Consider the following 18,589-nt stretch of genomic DNA (forward strand, 5'->3'; position numbering starts at 1 on the left):
CTAACAGAATAGTTGCTATGCGGTCATAGTCTTGAAAACACGTGCTGCTCATTAATATTGAGGGACTAATGTTTATTTTTAGCAGTGTAGAACCCACCTGGCCACCAACTTGTCATTCACGTATCATTTAAGGCATGACTGATACGCTAATTACAGTTTCATTTTTCACACATTGATTTCTTGCCTCAGCGCTCATCACAGACATTCACCTATAGACTGTCACGCACTCTGAAGCTGGAGCTTGAAAAGCAAGGCCTGACAGTAAGGCAAGGTCAGATTTCATGTAATATACATGTTTCCTCCCCTGAGAGCACACTTAGGAGAGAAGCACAGCGGAGGAATAAACCGAAAGCTATTTTGTTTGTGAAACAAACACACTCTCTACAAACTTTAACAACTTCTTGATACATTAATGGAAACTGATCCCTCATGTCAAATCTCATAAGCTATTTATACAATATTTTGTCATCCGTGAAATACAGCAGAATGAGGTGCCAGGTGAGGATGTAAAATTATTGCTTCTGATGCTCCATACTCTCAGAAATAGGGGTGCCAAAGTGTACCAAAAAGGGTACAAATGCTTGTCGCTGGGGGTGTTCCTTTTTGAAGGACATTTCTGTACCCTTTAGGCTTGGTACATTTTTGTACCTTATGAAGTTGTACCATCTGAAGTACAATCATGTACTTTCCTAAGACATAAATGTACCTTCAAACTATAGTACAGAAATGTTCCCTTGAAAAGGGTACAATAGGGTACCTATGAGGGTACCCCCCCAGCGACAACCTATTTCGTACCTAAAGAGACAAAAATGTACCCCAATAGTCCAAAATATTTGGTTATTTAACCATTTATTTTCAATAATAGAATCACATCAAAGCATTTAAACAACCACAGGAATACATTCTTGATTACATTCGTATATTGCCATAGGACATGTCAAGAAAAATACATTCATTTAAAAAAAGTAAACAATCACATAAAGACATTAAACACCTGAACACAATGTTTTGACGGATCACACATGGCGTTGAAAAGAGTGATACTTGGAAAAAGCTGCCTGGCAGTCATTTATTCCACAAGTGATGCCGAAATGAGGCTCATGTGCGTGTACTAACCCAACATGTGTAATCAACTTCCTCAGAGTAAATGCCCTTTTTGAACATTTTGAACATTTGTGGAGTGGGGGCATATTTAATAGAGTTGGTTAAGTACCCTGGTGACACTTACTGGCAGGGGTTTGTCTCCCTGGTCTCCTATGTTGACAATGCAGTTCTGAAGAAAGACAAGTGTTTTCTTGAAGTATGCAGGGTAGGTCATGTTGAACACGAAGAAGGTGGAGAATGCTGAGATGTAGGCCTCATCCAGCGAGCAGCATGAGCAAACATCCACTCCTTCAACTGTGACAACACAGCGACACTGTCTTGAGAGGGCAGTTGTCCAACTCTTATCCTTCATTCGAATGGTTGGGTATGGACTCATGGGAGTATTCTGCAGAAGAGGAAGAAAAACATTAGTATACAGTATGTTTAAGCAATATGTGCCAAGTGAATTTTCAACAGATTCCTCAAATTACCTTCTTTTTTTTTGCTGCAAAACAAAACTGTCTATTCTGATAACCTGTAAACATGGCCCCTACTCCAAACAAAAAGCTTCTTGACCAATGACTGTTGTGGTAGTGTTTGATAAGCTGCTAAAGTTTGACATAATATTCAAGGGCAAAAGCAATCACCCCTGACAGTGACAGTACCTGTGAAGAAGAATTTCCCTAAGGGGACAATAAAGGTCTATCTATCTATATAAACACCAGACAAAACCCAAGAGCACAGCAGCACTGTGGATTAACAGCAGTGTTTCCCCTACATTAGCTTAGCTGTGATGCTGAACCGCAGCTGAATTCAGCTCCATGCCAACAAAACACCGAGAATGAAACTTGTGGCCAAAGGCTATGCATTGCATCATGCATTTACCTCTCCAAGGATGATGAAATCTTCTATCTTCTCCTTGAAGATGGATGGCAAGAGAAGTGCCCCCTTGAAGTCAATTCCTAGGTCATACAGATGCAAATGCACTTCATTAGATTTTGATAGCATGCAAATTCCCATTAACATGCTCTTGACATGGCACTATGGTACATCAATTATCTTTGGAAGAGAGAGCAAATGAATTGTCACAAAATTTACTATTTGTATGAGGTCAAATTAGCACCTGTAATGTCTTCAGCCAGTGCATTCTCTCTTGCCTCCATGTAGACCTTCTTCAGTGGCAAATCCTTGGTCATTTGAAGAACAGCAGTGAAGTTTTCGCTAAAGCGGCGACAGATGTTGTCTTGGCAGGGATGCATTAAATCAACCTCATCACACAACTGGAAATGAAAAGAGCAGAATAGACAAAAGAATGACATTTTACATTGAGGATTTAAACTTTTGACATGTTTAAAGACACAGACTGGAGATAAATGTAAAGTGCTTTAACCATTGAACAAAAATTCTAAAGATAATGAACAGATTGATTAATCAGTTAGTACAGAAAATAATAATCAGATTTAGAGACAAAAAAATTATTAGCCGTTTCCCCAATCATCTTAACAGTTCTTACCCCTGCAGATGTCCCCAGGAATGGATATCTCTTTAATAGGTCCACAGTACACATTCCTTCAGCTACCTCTCGACGTCTCCATGCAAAGGTTTTTGTCATGCGGTCTTTCACCAGTGCTGTGTCAGGATGTAGCTTCTTGTGCTGATCATTTAGCACCTTGATATGAGCATCAACGGAGGCTGCATCTTCCCCCACAAAGCACGAATCCTTTGTCAAAGCAGATATCAGTATTATCATAAGTAAACTCTGATAAGTTAATGTTACTCGAAATGCGGTAATTTGTACACCAAATGCTTTGAAAAAAATGCAAAAATGTTGAATAGGAATTGCAAGTTGAGCTGACTTTTGTTAAATCAACTGTGAAGTTCCTTTTTCTATGTTAATGTTATCTGTTAACATGTTTCTTTCAATTAATGTTTACTTTTAGCTTTACAGTGAACATAATAAGACTACATATGTTACCTTAGCTCTTAGAGGCTGAGGGTGTGAGGACTTACGAGAGAGGGCTTCAGTCTCTTCAGACAGGAGCTGCTGGATTCCTCTGTGGTCCGATGTTTCTGCGTGCGTCCAAACTTTTCTTTAACCCGGTTCACTTCTTCGTTGCTGATTAGGGGAGCCCGTTCTGCTTTGAACTTTCTCTTGAGTTGGCTGTGCCAGGTGTCCTAGTTGTTTCAAATGTATATAAGTAGTTAATTATGGTTACTTTATATTAATATAATCTATAAAAGAAACAAAAAAGGAGAGGTACTCACATAACCATTTCCGTGTACATCTCTTAAGAAAGGATACTTCACAATCAGGGCTTTGATGACCTGGATGTAGTCTGAGTGGGTTGGGTACCTGTTTCAAACATAAGAAAAACAACCCACAGTACACTGATTACTCTTATCCTTTCCTGGGGGCTTTTCTGTTCTTCAATTCTTCTAATCATATTGTTATTACCGTAAATAGTATGTTGTAGACCAATGTCAAATCAATGTAGCTAAAGTTGATTTTAATTTCTTAAAAATGGGCGTGGACAAACAGCCACACCTCTCCCAAACTTCATTAATTAATTGACTGCAGTCCTGAATTATTAATTTACTCTTGAGCAAATTCGAAAATGAACACTTTGGATATCATAGTCCAGACAAGGTCTGGAGACACAGGATGTATGGTTTTACCACTATTGCCAGTTCATTGGAACCGTGTGTCACGCCAGACTCGAACGCTGGTCTCCAGATTGGGAGGCAGATGGGCTAAGCATTTGTTCTCTGCCTCTCTTACAACAGCAATATTAATATTAAGAAATTAATGTAATTATTCAGAAAGGAACCCTTACATTGTGTACTGTGACAGCATTTCATAAAGAGTCCCAATTAGTTGAACTACAAACACCACCAAGTGTGGTTCAATTTCTTACTCTTAAACCCCCCAAATTACTATCCAAAATATACAGAATGCTTTCTAAAACAGATGAATCAATATCACTTCCTATTGCAAAATGGGAAGCGGATTTATCAGTTAACTTAGACCTAAACTTCTGGTCTCAGATTTGCTTAAAAACCTTTCATCTAATTACCGTAATTGTCGGGCTATAAGCCGCTACTTTTTGCACAAGCTTTGAACCCTGCGGCTTTTAGTCAGGTGCGGCTTTTCTATGGATTGTCCATGATTTTTGTCATATCGTAAGACGATTTGTTTTGTTTGTTCCGCTGTTGTACGGCACTACGTTGCCTGGCGGAAGGATCGGGGTTCAAGAGTGGTATGTTGGTCACATGTCCATCCGCCAGGCAACATAGTGCCGTACAAGTAGCGCGAAAAACAAACTTCAAAGTAGCGCTACGCGTTCAGCGGGAGTCGTGGATGATGAGCGGCGATAAACTTGCGAAAAGCAAGTTGTGCTCAACTCTACCGGTGGATTCTGACAGCGTGGAAAAGTATGCAAACATCCACGATCACCAACGGATTTCGAAGGGCTGGACTGCTGCATGATGAAGAGGAGGACACCGCCACGGCCCTTCAGAGGGTGTTCGACTCCGACACTGACAATGACAATGAGGATTATCTTTGGTTTTGAAAGTGACAACGAAGGAAAGAAGCTGAGAGTGGATGACGAAGCCATCCTGAGCCTGTTCGTTTCCGACACTGGAGAAGAGGACTTTGGTGGTTTTAGTGTGCAGGAAGATGGTGGTGAATGACTGACTTTTCTTCTTGTTAAAGCCGTGTCACTGCACCTGAGCCTAAAAGGTAGTCCGAATAAATTTTTCTGGTGTGCTGTAGGTTACTGTTATGTACTACATTTGTTACTCATTTATGAAGCACAGCACATGTGCAAATATGTACCCATAACTTGTTTTTCAAAATATTAATAAAAGGGGTGTGTCTCCAAACAGCCATCTCTTTCCTGACAATTCGCTTTGTGCATATTCTCTTACATATGATAAGTCAATATTGAAACACCTGCGGCTTTTAGTCAGGTGCGGCTAATGTATGTACAAAACAGGATTTTCCCCTGATTTTAGCTTGTGCGGCTAATATTCAGGTGCGCTTTGTAGTCCGGGAAATACGGTAGAAATCCCAGTCTTCAATACACTATACAGGTCATCGGATGTTCAAGATGGGCTTTACGTCTACCAACAACTGCTCACACTGCCAAACCAATTCACCGGACAATTATATCCACGCTCTTTGGTTCTGTCCACCAGTTCAGAAGTTTTGGCGCGAGATATGTGAAGACTTATCGAAGTGTCTGAAATGTAACATTCCAACTTCCCCCTTAGTGTGTTTGTTGGGCAGCTTAGATAATGTCACTTCAGAAAAGAATATCGCCCATATGGTTTTCACTGCCCTATGCATAGCCAAGAAAACAGTCCTCATGAACTGGAAAAATAAAAATAATCTTAATTCTAACCAATATAGAAATTATCTATTAGATTACATTAGTCTTGATACAGCCTCTGCCACCACATCAGATCAATTGCTCTGGGCTCCTTTGATCAGCTCCATCACCTAGTGGGGGTGGGGGGTCATAGTTTGGTCCCGCCTTCACTGTTGTGATTGGTGTGGGGGTAGGGACAGGCTTAGGGCGTCGGGGGGTTCCCCGGAGGCATCTTCCTTGGGGGGCTCAACCCGGGGTAGCGGTCATGTCCGGTTAGGGGCTCTGTTGGCTCTCCGGTGACTGTTTCCTCGCGGCTGCGTGCAGCGGGGCTAGGGGAGGGTCTGTGCTGACGGACGTGGGTTACTGACCTGGTAGCCTGGCTGGCCCTGGGTGGGTCCGGGATGGGCGTGAGGTTCTGGGGGCGCTCCGTCTCTGGGCTGGGACCCGGACCGGGCCTCGGGGGCTTGGGTCCTGGTTGGTGTGTTGCCGGGGATGTGGGCGGGTGGGTGCATGGGGGCCCAGCCCTGGAGCAGGGTGCCGCCGGTGCGTCGAGCCACCTGGGGGGCTCTTCAACTGGTGGGGGAGATTGTCACATCTTGCAGGAGCTTTCCTCTCCTCAGGAGCTCCCTCTGCAGGAGGGGGAGATACAGGAGAGGTGGAGGAAGATCTCAGCCTGGGTGTTTGTCTTATGTAGTCTGGAAGATGAGTGGATGGTGGGGTGGGTGCAGTTTTCTCTGTGGTGGGGTTGGGTGGACTGTCCCGGGCTCTGTGGGGCCGGGCGGCGCTGCTGCACTGGGCCCGGTCTGGATGGGCCTGGGCCCCCTTTCCCTGGTGGGTCGCGGAGTATGGGGGTGCCTACTGGGGTCAGCGGGGGAGCTGGCCCCAGGGAGAGGTCACTTGCCCCTCCCTTCCTTCCCTCCCCATCTCCAGCTGCCTCCCTCTTCCCGCTCCACCACAACCACCCACACATGCAGGGCCTTGGAGTAGGGGTATGTCACCAGGGTGCAGAGGAGGCTACCCCCCCCCCCCTGTCCCCTTCTGGCTGCCTCTGCCTCAATTTTATCCCACAACTCCAAGGTTTGGAGGCCTATCTCCCCCTACCACCACTTCCCCTGCCAGTGGCGGACCCCCTCAGACATCGGTGCGTTGGTGGTTCTTTGTGTCCGGGGATGGGCGTCCAGGTACACACCGGCTCACTCCTTGGCGGCCGCTTATCGGGGCCTGGAGCCTGGGGCTCGCTCGGGCCACTTCGGAGGTGGGGTGCCCCCGGCCTCTCGGCCTGGGGCTCGGTCACTCAGGCGCAGCTGGCTGCCGGCGGAGCTCACGGGCGCGTCACTGCAACTCCCCCTGGCTTCTGCTCCGCGGCTGCTGAGTGAGCCCTCATCTGGGACTCTCCTCAGCTCTTTCCGGGACAGTGGCGCAGCTGCCCCTCTGTTGGTCTTCCTTGGTCTCTTGTGTTCTGGGGGCCTCTGGATGTCTGGAGTTTTGATCTCCTCCACACCTGCTTCACGCCCTGGAGGACGGGGCTGTGGCCCCCCCACACCCTCTAGCAGATTATTACATGAAGGAACCTTTTAAAAAAACAAAAAACAAGCGCGTCCATGCTCACAGGTGTACACACGGGTGATCACACCCACAAACTACACCCTTTTTGGCTCCTACCTCAAAGCACACTGTGTTCTGTTGATCTTATGTGCTGCACAATAATGTTTAACATTTAGTATTTACTGTCATATTCCCATATATCATTGTGATGTTGTTTATTCTATTACTCTTGTTCTCTTCTGCTTGCTTTCTTTTTTCTTTCTCAGCAGGTGATCCAGGTGATTGATATATGCATTTTTTTCTCTGCCCGTTCTGTTGGTTTTTGTCTTTTGCCCTTCTCCCCCGTCCCTCTTCTCAGCTGTTTCTCTTTCCCTCTTTCTTTCTCCCCTTCTTTCCCCCCAGTCAAGTCTGTCCCGTAAACCATTTTCAAATTTAGTTTTAAAGTGACATTATGGTCAATACATAATAATAATAATAATAATAATAATAATGATAATAAGCTATCATTGTGAATCTGTCTATATTCCCCAAAAGGAAGTTACAATTAATTCTCTTGATTAATTGTTAATATAAATTAACTGGTAATATAAAAATGTAAGTAAGTGTCCCTGCGCAGAGCTTACAGCTCTCATATTCGAAAATCCCACTAAGTAGGTGGAATGGTACAAATGTGTACCTTCCATTGTTTAAAATCCCTTTGAGCGGGAAACAAGTTAGATGCGATAAATTTTGTTTAGAAAACGATTTTGTTAATAGCTATATTTACATACTAGCATGTTTTGAGAAATTATTGATTTTTTTACATTGTTGTACACGGTTCGTCACTATTTATTGATAAAACACTCGAATACCGCGGGCAGACAGACGTTGAACATTCCACCAACAGTCTAAATAGTCCACATTTGTACCTTTCTTTGTTTAAAACTTAGCTAACTGCTAGCTTTCGCCCATGTTAAATCTAGCTCTTCGGACTTTCGCTAACTCTACTGTAAAATTACACGTTGTAATTTTTATAAAAACACAAAATCACACCCGACTTACCTCTAAATCTTTGCGCCTCGTCGTCTGACACATCAATGCCTTCTTCCATCAACCTTTTAAGGAGCTCCTCCGTGGATAACCCCCTGAGAGTCATTTTCTGCATCAACGCTAGTCAGCGAGGAGGCGGAGCACTCATCGCTGCTGCCTTTTCGGCCTTTGGGATTAATGCGCGTTGCGAACTTGACACATGAAAATACAACATTGTGGTATTAATGCGCAGTTGTTTAGAAACCGTTATGCTGTCTTGGCGAACTATATTTGTAACTTACAAAATGTAGTCACCGTAACATAAAAATCTGCTTGACATTTTAACTTCCAAAGAACCTCGGTTTAACTTGATGTTGCAAATTCCATAAAAACCTCACAATTAATGAACAATTCTAGGATGTAGTAAAAGCAAAAAAGTAAATGGCCAAACATAACAGTAAAATGATTTCACGTTTTTGAAAGATTTAAAACATTAAAAAATAACTGGAACTTAAAATGGAAATGGGCCAGTTTTTTTTTTAACATCATTTGGTTGTGCCTGCATGTCATTGTGTGTGTGTGTGTTTTTTTATATAATTTAACATAACTTACACAAAGGTAGGTTACAGATATTCTTTGCATCATAGGATAATTTACGTAGAGAGGAGAGGACCAACAGATTTGATTATAACATGTAGCTTTTATGAGCACACTCACATCTCATATGAATTTTACAATTAACCAGGCCCATCCAGATTTTCCCATGCTGACCCATTACCACATTCTGCCACTGTCACTGCAGTACAGGTCAAAATGGTACAGATTTGTACTTTATTTCAAATTGTACCTTTAAAGGGGCATTTCTGGACTTTTAAAGACCAGTATTGTACTTTTAAGGGAACATTTAAAAAAAATGTACCTATAGGTACAAAAATGTTCTTCTCTCGCACCTCTATTTCTGAGAGTGCAGTCTTAAGTCTCGCTGAGCAGAGGAAAAGATTAACTACAAGACATCTTTAGACAGTGTTTCGGCTAAGCTGTCTGGTTGTCACAGTACCTCAAAACAGAGCTAATGTGTTCACACAGAGAAGTGTAAAGCATTTTTGCCAGACCTCTGAATTATTGGCCATGTCTCCGTTTTTTGTTTTGTTTTGTTTTTTGTGTTTGAACGATTTAAATTGGACTCGTTCTTAGTGACAGCACATCTCTACTCGGAAAGACTACAAAGTCAAGCAGGGAATGTCATCCTTACAACTTGGAAAATAGGGACTGAAAGGTGGACAAAATGGATCGATGCAACCTCAGCGCGGCTCATGAGAATTTGAAATAACAAGAGCAAAAAAGTCTTTGTCCACATCTGTACACTACCTCAGACAGATTTTGAACTTTAGGTGCTGAACATAGGTGGGCCGTTAGCGGCTAAAAGGATACATTTGTAATGAGTTGGTGCAGGGATCACTATTACTTATTACTACTTGTCCCACACTATGCACAAATTTGAATTTTTCTTTGAGGGAATACAGTTTTCTACTTCCATTTAGGGTCGTCAAAAATATATATATATATATATATATATATATATATATATACATATATACGTATACTACGTACTTCCTGAGAACTTCCAGTGTTGTCATCCAACATGCTATGTATTGCTTTATTCTGGTTTAGGCTCACATCTCCACTTCATCTATAATCCTCTAATCCTCACACCTTCGCCTCCCGTGCAGGTTTGTAAGGGTGCACAGCAGCTAAAAGATCTCCTTTGTTATAAAAAAGTCACTCTGTATGCAGGGAACTGCATACAGGGTGACCCCTGGTATGATACCAGTGGGTACTGGATTGTAGAGCAGTCTCTCTTCAGTGGTGGGACCCACATGGTTTTCCTTTCATGAGGGATCCAATCAGTCGCCGGCTCCTCGGTCTCAGAAAATGCTCCTTTGTTCTTTTCCATCAGCTGCTCGGCCTCCACCTCCATGCCCAATCCTCCCCCAAAGAAGAGGATTCAGGCCCTGGCTAGTACTCATCATCAGTGGTGATGCAGTCAGCCTCTTTGGAGATTGTCTCCTCATCTTCTGGAGAGGAAGTTTCTTCATCTTGGGCAGATGTCTTTTCTTCAAGGGCAGAGGACTGCTTGCTGTCTTTGCTCTCTGACCAGATCATATAGACAGTGCTTGAAGCAGTGATGACCTTCTTGCCATATAGTCAGAATAAATGATCTGGAAGCTGTTAGGCTGACTTACAGCAGTAGCTCTGTCTGCACCTGCATAAACTCCAGGACACGTTTACAAACAGTGTTTGTTGTTGTTTGTGCTGCAGCTGCAGGTTTGAACTCTGCAAAATGTCCTGTGATTGGGGTTTGGTTTTTTTTGTTGTTTCTAGAGTTAATATTTTGGGCATGGTATCTTTTTATGAAAAAGACAAGAGTAAAAGTGCTTTTAACATGTGCTTCAAAGCTACGTTTGACTGGGAACCTCAAAGCTCAATAACCTGCATCCACAGAAATTCACTGCAGCCTATGTAATGTTTGATGCGTCATTATTTATTCCAGTCCATCTTGCAAATACATGTTTGTGCTGCAATGTCATGCACAAACACAAACTATTAGATCCTTAAGATCAAACCTATGTCAAAATTGTTTCATTATTTTGGTCCATTGGAGTGTGGTAAGCCATCAAAGGCTGCTACTAGGAACTTGGAATATTACATGAAATCGCTTGCTTGGCCAAAAATGGCCACGATAGAGTCAAGAGGAACAATTTGGTGTATAGTGAATATTATTGATATTATTAAGGAGCTGGTGTTGAAAATTAAAAAATCTGAAAAAAATACACACCTTAGGGAAGTTTCATTCCATTTGCATTAACAGAACGGAAATGGTTGAAAAAAGAAAAGTGAAGTGGCCACAAATGGCCAGGATAGAGCCCAGAGGGTGTGTATAACCAGTATACACAAGTTTCAGTACATTGAGTTCTGAGGAAGAGTTTAAGCTCAACTCTTCAAACAAAAGCAGGCTAACTAAATATATAGCCCAGTCAGAGGTGGATGCCATTTTAATTATACACTAGAATGGCACTGCTGTCATGGCCTGGAAGGGGTGATCATTTTCTAATCAGGCAGAGTTGAGGAAAAAAAAAACCCACTGGATGCTACAGCACCACTAATTTACAAAGCTGTAAAGGATATATTTTTAGGAAGTTTTCATAATTACAGTTTCACAGTTCACATCTTTTTCCAAGTTTTGGAAAATTAAAACACTTTTCTGACATTTCAGAAGTTTGGAGTGAAAATGTAGGCAGTGGATGGCAGATGGATTAATCTCTTGCGAATAGTATCACGCTTGGTCATTCAGTCTGTGTTGTGATAATTCAGATAACTGTGTACAGGTACAAGGGTCAAACGACAACAGAACCAATGAGCTGATCGGCACAATAGCTTACATACCAAGTCTGTATAGAGAGTGATATGTTTCTTAGTTGTATAAAGAAACTAGATTGACTGCTGCAGTTTCTTCTCGACAGAGTAAAACAGCAATAACAACCAAGAGATGAACCCCTATGATTGAGGAGGAGGAAGCAGCAGGCAGTCCCTACACTGATAATTCAAGTTTAATCTGAGCTCTGCAGGCATACACAACACCACAGATTTACCCTTGGCAGTCTAATGTTATCAAACCACACACACACACACATATACAGAACTACAGATATAGCCAGAATTACACTGATTGCCAAAGAAGTTACCCTCGATAAGAAATAAAATTGTGTTTACATGCTGATGGCTGATACAAGGGACTGTTTCCTGCTGCGGAAAGCATGATATGAATCACACCCAGCTACCACATTTGAAAGATGTGCTCTGAATCCCAACAAGCGAAGAACGGCAGCATTCACGCACAAAACAATGAGAGCATTGTTAGCACGGAGACATCGATCAGACTGACAGCATGTGAGTAAGTGCACGAGCTTCAAGTTCATTCGCATGTAGATTGCAAAATATATGACGATGACACTGATAAAATGGACAGTTTTGTGAGCAGTTTTTCAGGCATTTGCAAGTATACTGAATGCAGTGATACATACCTACCTCGAAATGTCCCAGCTATTATTAAGATCATCTGAATAAGAAATCGCATACAACATAGCCCTGTGATGGATTGGCAACCTGTCCAAGATGCATACTGCCTCTCATCCTGTGCCTGCTGGGATAGGCTCCAGTCCCCCTGCACTTTTGAATTGGATAAGCAGAAGAAAATGAATGGCTGCATGAATTGATGGTACAAGTCACAGAAACACCTGAATAGCAGAGCATTCAGATGATGCAATCCATCCATTTATCTCAGATGCAGCAATCCTCACTCTTCTTATATACTCCCTCAAGCTCTACTGAGGGGACATTGCAGAGTTTCCAAGCTGGGACAGAGTCACCATATCATGAGTCTGCTTCAATATCTCTTCTTTGTTTGAAATGCCCAGAACACCTCATCTCAGAGGAGGATTAAAGCATTAAAAAGTTCCTCCTTTAAAAGTTGAGTAGCAGGAGTTCCAGTTTGAGCCCTCCTAAATTACTGAGCACTTCAACCCTGTTATCAATGATCAACTAAGCCACCCTTCTCAGCATATGTCCTCCACTTGCATAATAGTGGAGGACACATCTTTTTCAGTCACTCTCCACAGTAGTCAATCTGTAAATTTATAGCTTGCCTTAATCCCAAGCTTTCTCTTTATTTATTTATTTATTTATTAACCTTTATTTAACCAGGAAGATCCCATTGAGATTAAAAACCTCTTTTTCAAGGGAGACCTGGCCAAGATAGGCAGCAGCAGGTGTCTCACATACGTTTTTGTATGACAGACCAGTATAGCATCTGTATCATTCACTCACACACACACACACACACACACACACACACACACACACACACACACACACACACACACACACACACACACACACACACACTGGAGCTGATTACTCTCATCCCAGCCACTTCACAGCTGCAAACCATCACTGTATGAGTTGAAGGTCATCACTTGAGCAAAGAGATCTCATCATTTGCAAAAAGGAAAAGGTGTGATCCTGGGACCCCCACACCCCAAAGCCCATTACTGCACCCACAAATTCTGTCTGTAAAACTCATGATCACAGTTGATGACAAAGAGCAGCTTTCCTCTACACATACATACTTACCGAAATTAACCAGAATACCATTTACCTCAGCAACATTTAAACATATGTTTGTACTCAAGTCTTCTAGGAGCAGAGGACAAGGTCAGGTTATTGTTTTAGAGCCAAAGAAAATATAAACAGTGATTATTGGGCCACAGGATTTCCAACTCAGACACATTAAAATGAGTTCCAATCCATAAGCAAGTAACTGTTATAAATATTACATCAAATGCTAAATGGGTATGAGGTGTTTGTGCTGATATGCTGCGTTTGGTTTTCACCAAACGAAGGTCTCTATTGTGGTGTCCTATGTGCAAAGGAGATTGTTCCAGAAGTTTTTTAGTTTGCTCAAATGTACAGTCCAAGCTGTGCTGCCATGTTCTGTTTAGAGAGGGGAGACTTTCTCCTGGCATTTCTTCCAGACAAGCCCCACATGTTTAGTGTTTTTCTAATTTTGTTTTTCTCTCAAGAACTTTAACATTTAGCAAGAGTCTGAGATGTAGCTCTTGAGTTTTGGCAGTTTTTCTGAGCACGGGGATGAATCTGCTGGGCCATTCAGTCCTAGGACAGCTGTGGCATTGTGTTAAAACACACCCAAATGCTCCAGACCACCAAAAACTCCCAAAATTTCTACTTTTACAGAGGTGCTCACACTTGCTGGTGATCGCTAAAACAAGCGTATTTGATTAGCATCACCTGACTGCTATACTGACCTTCCTAATTCCTTCTTAAAACGTGTATTTCATTTTTGATAGGAGTGCACAGAGTCATGAGAAATGTGTCTGTTTCACATCAATGTGCATCTCTGTCTGCCCAGAATCATCAGTCCTCTCCTCATTCCTCATTTTAAAGAGTTACAGACAACACATCACTGGACAGTCAGCATGTTAGCTGAATAGCACCAGCAGCCTTGGTGCTAGTTTCAAGTTTCAGTGCTCATAAATATACAGTTAAATTAGATGTTTATTTAAAACACATAAAACTTAAATCCTTGACTTAAATCCTAGAATTGGTAAATCATCTACATTTTTACATACATGATTAAAATGTAAATAGAAGAAACAGTGTTGACTTTGGGCTGGGAGCATAAAGCTCTCAATTTTCCACCAGTAATATCAGTCAACATCCTGCTGAGAATCACTGCTGGCTTGTTTTGGCCATGGGCGGCAATCTCTTCTCAACAAAGGTGTTTTGATTAATATGTATTCCCTGGGATGTGTTACCCATTTAGGATACAGATTTAAACAGTGGGTGAAATTAACAGCAACCTTTAAATGTCAACCCCAGTTTCAAAATGAAGACATTAAACTAGGCTGCGTATGACTGCATTGCTTTAAGCTATTGTGTCTTAATTGGTAGATGTTTGGGCTCTCGGAGCTGATAATAGTCTGTTTGCCCTTGGGTAAAGTCAAGTCTTTTGTCAACAGCAGGTGATGTAACTTGAGTTATACCCTGTTGTGCTGATGTGTCACATTTGGCAAGATGAATGATCACAGCAATATAGTCATCTTTACTGTAGCAATCCATCAAGACTGCAGAGAGAGCACTGCTCGCTGCATGGGCTTACTTTCTTTTTCTTTTCTTTGAAGAAAATGTGAAAAACAAAACAAAACAAGCGGATCAGATATTGAAAGAAGTGGGGGGAGTTTTCCTTTAATAATATGCAAATAAGATATGAGCAACAGATGACAGGTAAATAGAACATTTCAATTCAACATTCAGTGAATTTGATGAAAAAATAAGATTGACGCTCATCCTCTACAATCAGTAATGCCAAATTCAGTGCTGTGGAAGTGAGGAGCTTGTCAAGGTAAAAGATTGTGACACTCACCATCATCTGCTGAAAACATTTTAATTACGTCTCTTTGTGTGTGCACATGAGAAATCTAAGGCCGCAAAAATTCAATCAGCCACGTTATGCGGAAGCTCCCATCAAAACACTCCAGTCTGGACAAAGGGCCTACTTTGGGGTGTTTCACTTTCATTAGTGAAAACACTAATTCCTGAAAATTGGCCTCAGACATTGTAAAGTGGCGGCAAGATTGCTGACACAAACAACAAAACACATATTTTCTCTATGAAAGGAAACGAGTGGGAAGCAGTGCAATCTTTTACAGGACCTAAGCGCAAGGTTTCAGTGCCAGGAATCATGGCAGGACTGCTCTTCACAGCATTTCATGAGAAGTTGGAGGTGGAGGGGGAACTCGGGTTTTTAAATCAAATCAAATCAAATCACTTTTATTGTCACATCACATGTGCAGGCACACTGGCACAGCACATGCGAGTGAAATTCTTGTGTGCGAGCCCCACAAGCAACAGAGATGTGCAAACACAACAACACAAACGAGCAAAATACAAGAATGGCCAACCTGAAACTAATAAATATATGTACAATATATAATAGTGTATGCATTTTAACAGAAAGACTGGAAAATAATGTAATTTTCTAACAATGGAACAGAATAATATAAGTGAATTAGGGTGAGCTTAATGTCCTTTTGTGTTCGAAGTACTTAATGAAGTGTAATAAATGATGCCTTTTAGCTGCATCCAGCAATATAGCAGAGGACATAGATAATAGCAGATTATTTTCAAGTCATTTAGAGTCACTGAATAATTCAAGTATGATGAGTTGTGCTAATGGATGTTTCACATCGGGGTCTGTAAAAACGTCTCTCTGTGTTTTTTTTATTTCTTTTTAGGCATTCATTTATTTTTTACAGTGTTGCAGATGTTTGAAGGTTTCAGATTTTTCATGACATTAAAATGACAGATTGAAACCAAGCTTTCTGCTTCTGAAGAAAGCTGCGTGCAAAGTGCGTAACATTTCATTTTATCTAACAAACTCAAATCTACAGCAGTTCTGAGCTTCTTATTAGATAGGCATATCACTGTAATGACAAATTACAGGAAATAAAGAACACTGAATGTCTAATGAAAGGTGTTGGCCCACCACAATGAGGCTTTTTGTTTTTTTATATATTTTTTAACCTTTCAGACAACAGTAAGCTGCCCTTTACTCAAACTCTGTACCTTTACTGCACTCTTCCCCAGACAGCCCTCTCAAACTGTTTCCGCTGTTGTTTTCCCTGCAACAACTCATCTCCCACGAGATTGCTCTTTGAGTGAAATTTCTCTGTGGAGATCCTTTCCATAACGTTAGACCCTTTGAATAACAATCTAAACCTGTCAGTGGCAAAAACAAATACTTTGACTTTGACGTGGAAAATTGTCCAATGGGATTAAATTGCAGTTGTTTCGTGGTTGCTAGTTATTGCATTCTAGTTATTGCATTCTTCAAACACTTTAGCCTGTCTTGTTGATCTAGATTGCAGTTGCCGAGACACTAATTTCTTTAAAGAGATGTCCATGTATGAATATGCAGGATTGGTAGACGCTGACCTTTGTTTACATGCAGGCAAACAAGAGAACAAGAAAGGGAACACACTTGCCAAAATGCAGTCATGAAATCATCGGCTATTAGTTGACGATTTCACCCTTATTTTCTTGCAATAAAATATTTGCATTTGGAAAATGATCACCGGTGCGTCGATGAGTAATATCTGTCAGCTGCCGAACTGGTACCGTGGCTACCTCTTGCCCTCGGAGGCAAAGGTAGCAAAAAGCTGTTGAACCCCAAGATTGTGGAGACAGCTGCTACTCTTTGTTTAGTGGAAAGCAGGACACGTTGATAGCTTATTTTCTGCCCGAACACACTTACTGTGTTTATCATCTGATTGCTCCTTTGATTGCTTCTCACAATTTCTTTTTTTCTTTTTTGATTCCAGCTGGAAAACTGACAAATGCCGTGCTTCATCCCGCGTGTGACAGTCACTGTGAGTAAAAGTTTACGACACTGAAACTGGCCGAGCTTTAATCCAACACTAATAATGTATTTATCATAGATAAGGCTATGCAGTGTACAATACTATAGTTCAGAGATCTAATAACACTATTGCTGTCTACATTACTTATACAGGCAGCGGAGCAAAAATTATTAACAATTACTCAGACTTTAAATGGTGTTTGCAAAATACTCATTTAAAGTCTATAGTTCCAGCTAAAAATGCTGATACTAGTTTTACCTTTTCATGTCTATTCCCAATGTAGTCTTGTACTTAGTACAACATAATAACAGCTTCATGAACGAGTGATATGAATATAACAAGCTACCAGGTTGAACAGGTTTCTTCCTTGTTGTACAGATTTTACAACATTTTTATGTGTAATATATTTAAATGTAGAGACAGCAGAGTGTTTGACAGTTATTATACATATCACAGCAGTGAGGCAACAGCTGCTGCTGGGATAAGGCAAACTAACCATACAACTCCAGCACAATATAAGAGGATACGAGGCAGTAGCTCTAATAATGCAAATGACTGTGACTGCATTTTCTAATAATTATTTTAGATTGCAGCACATGATTGTACACAGCTCTCTTAAGGTCCCACCTCAGCATTTCAATCAGGTTGAGGTTTAGACTTTAACTGGGTCACTGCAGCACTTTAATTCTTTTCTTTTTCACTCATTCTGTTGTAGATTTCCTGCTGTGTTAGGGATCATTGTCCGGCTGCAAGACCCAAATTCTGCCAAGCTTTAGCTGTTGGACACATGGCTTCACATTTGACTCTAAAATAGTTTGACTGCAATGGCAGCAAGGTGCCCAGGTGCAGGATTGTTGAGCCACATGATATCTCATTTAGGAAGATAAAAATAAGTTATTGGGATCACCGCTCCTAAACCATTAAACAAGTAAGTATTACTGTAAATATGACATTAAATGTGTCCTAATTGTATCCAAAAAAAAGAAATAGGTTAAAGTGACTGCAAAACAAGCCAAAGTCATTGACCGTCCACCACCTTACTCGAGCTTGTTTGTGTTGTGTATTGGTGCCAGATATCTCCAGTTTGGTCTCATCTTGTGCAAACCTAAGCCATGCTGCCAGGTTTTCTTTAGAGAGAAGAGGTTTCCTTCTGAAAACTGTTCCAAAATCAGCCACCCTTGTTTAGTCTTTTTCTAATTGCACTGTCACGAACATTAACATTTAACATACTAACTCAGTCCTGTAGAGTCTGAGATATGATGATTTTGGGGGCAATTTCTCTGGGTATTGCACACTAGTGGCTTTATGGTCTAGTGGTTTACACAAAGTTCAGATAGAGACACATGACTGCACGTGTTTGTGTGTTTTCACCTTGTCGCTCCATGTGTCCATTTGTCCATCTGTTTGTCTGTCTGGCTCATCATGCAAAATCCGGTCTCGTTGGCATCTGCTACGACAGACCCAATACTGTGACATGTTCTCGCTCATGTTCTCTCTCTCTGAGCAGATTTTGTCATTTTTTCCCTTTCTAGTCTGTTGCTCATCTGAAACTGTAGGTTGCTAAACAAACAGGTAATACATCTG

At 41.4% G+C, this 18,589-nt stretch overlaps 1 protein-coding gene across 1 annotated transcript; it reads right to left on the reverse strand.

Annotated features, from left to right (window-relative positions):
- Positions 1-1,192: 1,192 nt before the first annotated feature.
- Positions 1,193-2,695, reverse strand: LOC146630344 (uncharacterized). Its single transcript, XM_085355765.1, has 4 exons — positions 2,597-2,695; positions 2,207-2,363; positions 1,969-2,045; positions 1,193-1,489 (listed from the first exon to the last, which is right to left on the reverse strand). Exons 1-4 carry the CDS (start codon positions 2,693-2,695, stop codon positions 1,193-1,195), a joined length of 630 nt encoding a protein of 209 aa, XP_085211891.1.
- Positions 2,696-18,589: the final 15,894 nt, after the last annotated feature.

The sequence above is a fragment of the Diplotaxodon limnothrissa genome, linkage group LG6, assembly GCF_057381915.1.
Source record: "Diplotaxodon limnothrissa isolate DT_005_m linkage group LG6, D_limnothrissa_male_GT1.1, whole genome shotgun sequence".
Lineage (NCBI taxonomy): Eukaryota > Metazoa > Chordata > Actinopteri > Cichliformes > Cichlidae > Diplotaxodon > Diplotaxodon limnothrissa.